General features: G+C 30.3%; 1 protein-coding gene across 1 annotated transcript; it reads right to left on the bottom strand.

Annotated features, from left to right (window-relative positions):
- Nucleotides 1-2152: 2152 nt before the first annotated feature.
- On the bottom strand, nt 2153-2683 carry LOC139871059 (uncharacterized). Its single transcript, XM_071858804.1, has one exon. It carries the CDS (start codon nt 2681-2683, stop codon nt 2153-2155), a length of 531 nt encoding a protein of 176 aa, XP_071714905.1.
- Between the last annotated feature and the right edge of the window lie 7051 nt (nt 2684-9734).

Here is a 9734-nt window from a genome sequence, read left to right as displayed (position 1 = left end):
CCTCTTTGGTAGCTATTGGCAGTAACACCCCAATTCGGTTTGGCACCCCTATTTGATTATACAAATAGAATGTTGTGTTCTCTAGGTGTTGACAAAGTATAACCCATGTCTGCACATGCGTTAAACTTCTGCATTTCCATGTGGTCTTGTAAGGTCACTTGTCAGCCGCCGACGCGTGTCCTTTTCTGTTCAACTTTGTCTTAGATATCTGTTGAATAGTACCATTGATGTAGACCACTCGGGAAACTACTATGCTTATAATGGAGCATAGTTGTCTTGTGTAGTAAGCTGCATTCCAGCTGTGCTGGTTCTTCATTGCTAAGCCACTTCATGTTCTTGATTTGCTGAGTACACATCCTATGCTGATTGAAGAACACTGTCTACCTTGTGCTGGTAGACTGAGCAGCAAACTAAACACTCGACACAGCAATATCTGCTGTCTATACACAAACAAACTTGTGCTGACTGCACATAACATTTTAGGGCAAATAAATTACAGTTTTGTCATAATTAAATCCTTAATTATTTTGGGGACTCAACATAAACTAATGAACTCACCAACCTTTTTGGTTGACACTTGAAAGCATGTTTATTCTATGTATTAAAGAAATCTTCCGTTGTGCATTTGCTCATATTAGAGATATTACTTGGAGTCATTCATGACATATTTCAAAAGACGTTGCATTCGAGTCGTCGAGTTCATCAAGATTATTACTAAGTCAATTATAGTTGGATATATTATGAAATGGTATGCATGCCGTCAACTGTCGATGTAATGAAAGTTTGTCTTTTAAAAACGAATGAAATGTTTGTAAAATGTATCATATAGAGGTCAAATACCTCGCGATGTAATCAACTATTGTGAATCGTTTATAATGTATATGAACGGGTCCTTTCACAAAAGACGTTGCATTCGAGTCGTTGAGTTCATCAAGATTATTACTAAGTCAATTATAGTTGGATATATTATGAAATGGTATGCATGCCGTCAACTTTCGATGTAATGAAAGTTTGTCCTTTTAAAAACGAATGAAATATTTGTAAAATGTATCATATAGAGGTCAAGTACCTCGCAATGTAACCAAATGTAATGTATTCGTTCAGATGGATTAGGACGGGGCATTAAAACAATATTGGCATGAGGATTGTGTTCAAAAGATGTAAAAGATCAACGATGTCTACTTGAGGGGGAGTCAACTCTATGCTGCACTCTTTTTTCCTTAGCTAAAGTTTTTTTCCCAATGGGTTTTCTTTAGCAAAGTTTTTAACGAGGCAGTAATTTATAGTCATTATCCGAGCTAATAAAATTGTCATCCAAGGGGGAGTGTTGTGATAAAGTAAATATGGATGACAGCTACTCCTAATTATAAGTCAAATAATGCATAGTAAATCATGTATTATAAATACCCCATCAAATGTAATCATGTAACTTGCTTGAATGATATATATATTTCATATATACTCTCTCTCTCTCTGTCTCTGTCTCTTTATATCTTCTAATAATTATCAATAGTCCACAGTCAAAAACCACGTCACTAAAGGTAGTTATAAGCCTATTGAATTATAATACGTCACTAAAGGTAGTTATAAGCCTACTGAATTATAACACGTCACTAAAGGTAGTTATAAGCTTACTGAATTATAACAAAATTATCGTTTTATATAGCTACTATTAAGTTTTATAATTCATATTACAATATTACAATTATATCATTAGAGCTTATGAATTTATTTCTTTTTTTTTTAAGGCAAAGAGAAATTTTATTAAATTAAAAAGGATACAGTAGAGGCATATGAGAAAATGCCTTGTACAACTTAAGAAAGGGAAAAAAAACAAATGGCTAATACATATTATCTGTTACAAGGAATAAAGGAACAAAAACGAAACATGCAGACTTCAACATCGAACGTTACTAGGGGCTAATTAGCCATGATCATCAAAGGACGAGGGATTGACGAGCCAATTATTCCATTCAAGGGAACGGTTACTCCAGCGCCTTGAAATCCATTCAAAGGATTTTATTTGAATTTCATTTAGGATCATGGGAGCATTGCCTTTTTTCTTTTAAAAAATGCAATTGTTTCTATTCTTCCAAAGTAAGTAATCACATATCCATTCGATGACTTGCCATAGACTTGAGGTATTATTCGCTTAGTTTGCACTTCGTTTGCCTAAAAATAGTGCCTCTCGATTCATGCACATTGGACTCGATATGTTCCACCACCTACGAACTCTTGACCAAATATCTTTTGCAAAGGAGCAATTGATGAGGAGGTGATCAACGGTTTCGATGTCATTATCGCAAACCGGACATCTAACCGAATTTAAATCCACGCCTCTTTTGTCTAGTTCGGTTAAAACCGGTAGTCTCCCCATTCTACATCTCCATACAAAAATACCAAGCTTTTGGGGTACAAGATTATTACGTAGTGTCTCTTTTGCAATAGGATCAGCTTGGAGGATGTTTTGATTTATCAACGAACCTAGAACCGAACAATGAAACCGACCGGAGCTATGGAGGATCCATTTCCACGAATTGCTTTGGGCACTGTTATATTTGAAGCTGTTAACGGAGGTGAGCAAGCCTTCGAGCTCGCTTCTTGTTCTACCTGTAGGGTTGCGGGTCCAATCCCAGTTTGTTTTCCATTCGCACCCCTCCTTGATGAGTCTAATAGCTAGCATCACATTTTGATTCGACTCGAGACGATAGAGCCTTCCGTATTTTTCACACAAGGGGGTGTCATCTAGCCATGGATCTTTCCAAAACAAAGTATCGTTACCTGTGTGATGACCCGGGAATTTCCGACCAAATTTAAACATAATCTTATATGATTCGACTCGATAAGCAAAGTCTATTAAACCGAGTCTCATTATGTTTGAACTATTTCATGATAACATTTGACCTTTAACTATTTCCGACGATTCACGAACCTTTAATTGTAACTAAGAATGTAAATATAAATAATTATATATAAAACTAATTATATTAGTATTAATGAACTATTAAGTAATTTTGTTATTATAAAAGATAACATTTAATAACTAAAGATTTTTATTTTGAATATATATAGTATATTGTATATAAATGATTCAAACATATTTTACCAACGTTATCAAAATATTAAATGTACAATGTTATACTTTGTAGTTAATTGTAAAAATATACATAATTAATCATCTACTCAACATTTAAAACATGATTTTATATATATGGTAGTATACATATATACATAAATATAACTATATATATATGATTTTATACATAATTATTATATTATGTATATGTAGAAATTTATAATATATCTATGATGAAATAATGTACTATTTTAATAAATATATATAATACTTACATATATAAAACATTTATATTTTTCATAATTACATACATAAGTATAATATAATTAGTATGTAAATAAATATTATAATATATTTATATTAAAATGCATAAATATATAATATTCAGTATATGTTACAATACATATTACATAATTATTAAATATTACATAATAATAGATGATATTAATAAATTAAATTTAAATACAAATATAGTTATTGTAGTAATGTTATTTGTATCGTCAAATATCAATATTTGTATTCATAATATCACTTTATATCATATAAAGATGAAATTGGATGTATATATTAGATTATTATTACTAATATTATTATTATCGATAAAATATTAATATTATCATAATTAGTATGGTATTATTATTATTATTATCATTTTTACAATTATTATTATCATTAATATTATATTTATCATTATTATTAATTTTATTAATATTATTAGATATTAATAGTATTATTATTATATATTATTATTATTAATTAAAAAAAATAGTAGGGATCTATATTATACGCGTGACCTCTGTATCCTTTATCTCTATTATTATTATTTTTTTGTTTCTTTCCTGCTCCCAACTCGTGAACCTGTGTTGACATTTTCTCCATTTTTTATCAACCGATCTCTATTATTACAACATGATTATGTATAATTGCAAATCAAATAAAAAGGAAATCCAATGGGATTAAAGAGCACAGCGATATTTTTTTTTCTTCTTCTCTGCACGCTCCAATTTTTTTTTCTCTTAATTCAATTTCGAATAAAGTTTCAAAATCTAAAAATGCAGAAAGGTTAGAAATCTTTCTTTGAATCTATCTGCAAAATCTCAACTCTCAAATCTTTATATCGATCTTGAATTTTGAAGTCAAAGTTTAGTTTAAAAAAAGTCAACAATTGTTCTTGAGACAAATTCGCGTTCGTGTATATGTTTCTGATCAAATTGACGATTCCAGTAGTTTTTATACATGTTTAGAAAACTATTTTGTGTTATAAACATTATCTATAATGTTATCTATTACGAAATCAATTTTTTTTTTGTTCCAAGAACCGACGCTGCAGTAGTCCTTTAGTATTTTTTTTTTATTTTAGAACCCAAATTATTTTTTTTCTGTAATGTTTTGAAGCTTTAAAGGGAACCCCGATTTTGTTTTTTTTTTGGTTATTGATGTTTTGTTGAATCCATGAGACTTGTGGAGAAGAAGAGGAATAGAAGAAAAACAGTTTATATATAAAATTTAAATTCGATATTAGTACAGAGAATCAGAATTGGTGGGATGGTCGAGAGTGTTTGCGTGTGAGCATGTGGTCACGAGATCGATTCCAGAGGACGGTAGTTTCTTTTTTTTTTTTTGAAACTCTTTTCATGTGAGGTAGTTTTCTTTTCTAATTTTATTATTGTTATTATATATTAATTATTATTAGTATTATTATTATTATTGTGATTGTTTTGATTGTTATTGTTATTGTTATTATTAGTATCATACTTGTTATCATATTTGAAAGTATTATAGACATTACTATTATTATTATGATAGGTATTAATAATATTATTATTAGTAATAAACTTATCATTTTAGTATTTTATCATCATTAGGATTATGATTATGATTATCATTATTATTATTATGAAGGAAATAAAAATATATTATTATCATCAATATTAGAATTTGTACCGGTTTATAAATAATTGTATCATCAGTACATTTACAATTAATAATATCATATTTATCAGTATCATCATTAATATTTACTAGTATTATTATGATTATCATTTATCATTTTATAAATATTAGAACCCTTATTATTAACATAAGTATGGTATTAGTATTAATATTATTTTAGAGTTATTATTATTAGTATCATTAACAGTTATCATTTTCATTTTTTTTGCTATTAGTATTATCATTATTAATAAAATTATTATTATTATTAGTAAATCATTATTATCTAAATTATTATTTTAACAAATAAATCTTTTGTACACTATATATATACTTATGGTATATACTAGGATTGTATTAATAATTCACATAACAAACTAATAAAATTTCATAAATACAATACTAACCACAAATATATGTATATAAATATATTAATGTCACTATTTATATAAACGTAAATCATTATAGATATATATACATAAAATCGATATATATATAAAATATAATATAAGTATACGTTTTAAAATAAAGGTTAGAATAAATTCTACAAAACTATAATATATAAATAATACATATTAATAAATGAAATTTTGTAACTTACATTATACGTATTAATATATACACAATTGATATAGGTTCGTAAATCCGAGGCCAACCCTGCATTGTTCAATGACGTCATATGTATTTTTACTACAAAATACAGTATCGTGAGTTTCATTTGCCTTTTTACCCTTTATATTTTTGGGCTGAGAATACATGCGCAACTTTTATAACTGTTTTACGAAATTGACACAAGTACGTGAAACTACATTCTATGGTTGGATTATCGAAGTCGAATATTCCCCTTTTTATTAAGTCTGGTAATCTAAGAATTAGGGAACAGACACCCTAATTGACGCGAATCCTAAAGATAGATCTATCGGGCCCAACAAGCCCCATCCAAAGTACCGGATGTTTTAGTACTTCGAAATTTATATCATGTCCGAAGGAGGATCCCGGAATGATGGAGATATTCTTATATATGCATATTGTTAATGTCGGTTACCAGGTGTTCAATCCATATGAATGATATTTTTGTCTCTATACATGGGACGTATGTTTATGAGAAATGGAAATCTGAAATCTTGTGGTCTATTAAAATGATGGAAACGATTGTTTAAGTTAAACTAATGAACTCACCAACCTTTTGGTTGACACTTTAAAGCATGTTTATTCTCAGGTACGAAAGAAATCTTCCGCTGTGTATTTGCTCATTTTATAGATATTACTTGGAGTCATTCATGGCATATTTCAAAAGACGTTGCATTCGAGTCGTCGAGTTCATCAAGATTATTATCAAGTCAATTATAGTTGGATATATTATGAAATGGTATGCATGCCTGTCAACTTTCGATGTAATGAAAGTTTGTCTTTTCAAAAAAGAATGCAATGTTTGTAAAATGTATCATATAGAGGTCAAGTACCTCGCGATGTAATCAACTGTTGTGAATCGTTTATAATCGATATGGACTTCGTCCGGATGGATTAGGACGGGTCTTCACAGTTGGTATCCGAGCGGTGGTCTTAGCGAACCAGGTCTTGCATTAGTGAGTCTAACTGATAGTCGTTAGAATGCATTAATGAGTCTGGACTTCGACCGTGTCTGCATGTCAAAAGTTTTGCTTATCATTTAGTGTCGAAAAATTATTTGCTTATCATCATTAAAGTCTAAGACACGTCTTACTGCCTTTATTGCATAGACAGTGTATAGTTAAATTCATATCTTAGCGTATCTGTTATTGTTACCTTTGCCTGACAGCTTCCGTAGATTCCTCCGTAGCTTATGGGATTTTAGTATTATATATGCATATGTAAATTATGTATTGCAGGGTACTAATCTACATCCTATAATCTATTTCTTATCGAAAATCCTTCATCTGATCGTACGAGATGAATCCCTCAACCAGTTCGAGTCCATCAGATTTCGATAGCTATTTCGATAGTTATTCCGACAGCTATTTCGATATGGATTTCCACTCGAGCTCCGAAAGCAGAGTAACCGGAATGAATCGATCAATTAGCCATCATCTATTCTGAATGAATTGGAGATGGGTTCGTAGTCGACTTAATCAATGGAAACGCGAAGAAGGCGATCATTTCCACTAACCAAATTCACCTCTTGACAATGAACCTAAAACGTTTACCGGCGAACCTGTTCGAGACACCATTTTCTCTCTCATTTCCAAAGTATCTCATCACGATCATATACTATCTCAGATTCTAAACCTCATTCATCCGCTCGTCCGAACCGACAATCATCCCGGTGTAATAGAAGAAGTTAACGAACTTCGCGCATAAGTTGTAGTCTTGGAAAATATGGTGCAAAACGTACCAGCTTCATCCAAATCACCGGCACCAACAGTACCACCAACAACCCAAATTTCAATATCACATGCCTCAACATCTCAATCTATACCTCGAGTATAATCATCATTCTACATGACATTCTACATCAGTTATCTTCGTTCGACATGGTGATTATGTAATCTCTAATGTTTTAGAGATTATTTATTCTAGTTCCAACTGAAAACTAAATGAGTTTAATATCATGTTAACTCATTAAATTCATGATTACATCTGAAGAAAATATATATGTATATATGTTTTCATAAAGATTGTAATTAAAAATTCTTTTGTACAAACTGTTAATAATAAAAATATTTTAACGGGTAGGTAATACCCGAGGAATATTTAAATTTCACATTAATAAGTTACACTGTATATTCTTCGAATCTGATTCAACAGTTATTCACTATCCTATTTAAAACCACCGGGATACTTATCCGTTCACCAAAGAATAACTATTTTCATTCAAATTCAATTTCATATTTGAATTTTGACCTATCAGAATCCAACAAGTGGCATAATGAAGAAATAATGGACACAATAAAAATTGATTAGAAACAGACTAATTAACAATATTAAATTTTATTAAGAAACCACGCTAACAAAATCCTAGCTAACTGTTAATTCCGTATTACATTTTATTTATCGCAATTTATTTATCGCAATTTATTTTATCGCAATTTATATTCTCGCAATTTTATTTATTGTCATTTAATTTCTGTTATTTACTTTACGCACTTTATTTATCGTCATTTAATTTCTGTTATTTATTTTACGCACTTTAAATATCGGGACACGTATACAAGGTTTTGACATATCATATCGACACATCTATATATATTATTTGGAATCACCATAGACACTCTATATGCAGTAATGATCGAGTTCTCTATACAGGGTTGAGGTTGATTCTATAATAATATATATACTTTGAGTTGTGATCGAGTCTGAGACATGTACACGGGTCACGATACGTATTAATTAATTCAAATATTATATATTAAACTATATATGAATGATTGCACTGTCAACTGTGGACTATCGACTGTGGACTAATAACATTGGACAATTAAAATGAATTAAAATATTGAATATAACATATGAAACTAAACAATTCTTCAAGTTTGCCACTTGATTTCGTCTTAAACCTCATTTGTATCTTCACGATTACATTCTGCGTTCAAACCTTTCATGATTCTTGAAAACACCTCAATCGATAGGATGAATCAACCGCACTTCATCTACGGAAGGAAAGATTTATGCATATAGTTATGCACCTGAGAAACTCTCGGCAATTGAGTAAAAGTTCAACACGTAGCCGCGTCAGATCCTTTGGCATTTATTAACAAAAACAACTTTGCGATCCCTTTTCAAAATTAGCCAATTTTGTCACAGCTCCAATAAGTCAACTTCGACTTTTCGTACGAAACAACCTTATTATAATGTTTATATATACGCGTGCTCTTTTATTGTTACCAGGTAACCTTTCATATTCCATCATATTACCATCAGCGTTTAATCATCTAAAAACACAATTCTCCTGAAACCACCTCGGATTAATAACCGATGATTCAGATATCATAGCATTAAATGCAGAGGAAACAGAAAAATGGTAGATGGTCTAAACGGACCAAAGTTTGATGATAAAGAAAGGAGTGTTAGGAACGCTCGATAGAAAATTGGGTATTGAAAAACAGATTGAGTTACCCATGAAGGAGACCAAGGACAAATACAAGGACCAAATCCTATATTCAAAGGATTCAGGTAATTCTGGATCCGTTGAAATCTTTAGAGAATATCTTGCTCCGAAGTCATGTTAAAATCTTGCGGAAAATCTTTCTCCATCAACCGTCGAACTTAGAAATTCCAAAATATCATCATCAATATCTTTGATATTTCTGAGGATATTTTCATAAATATTCTCGTCCGAAATTATATACCTCTTCGTGCTTCCTGTGTATCAATATATTGGAAACATTCAATAGAAAATATAGTACCGAAAAGCAGATTATGCGAAACTATGAAGAAAGCCGTGGATAAATCACAAAGAATAAGTTTGACTTCAAAGAATCCAAATAATTCAATGTCTGCTAAAGTCTATAGTGAATAACTTGCTCCTTACTCTAAACCCTTGCAGACAATAGTTTCTATCATCCTCTGATCTTAGATATTCTGAGATATTATCGTACCTTTCATTATAAATATCCTCCATATTTCTGGAGATATTTTTATAACTATTCTTATCTGAAATCATTAATCTTTTCGTGCTATCAGTATTACATCATATAGAAACTGTTAGTTTCTATATTCTGTAAATTTTCAAGCTTAAAATATGAATGTT

Source organism: Rutidosis leptorrhynchoides, chromosome 10 (assembly GCF_046630445.1).
Source record: "Rutidosis leptorrhynchoides isolate AG116_Rl617_1_P2 chromosome 10, CSIRO_AGI_Rlap_v1, whole genome shotgun sequence".
NCBI classification, from domain to species: Eukaryota; Viridiplantae; Streptophyta; class Magnoliopsida; order Asterales; family Asteraceae; genus Rutidosis; species Rutidosis leptorrhynchoides.
The sequence above is the reverse complement of the archived record's forward strand: the minus strand, read 5'-3'. Positions and strand labels throughout refer to the sequence as shown.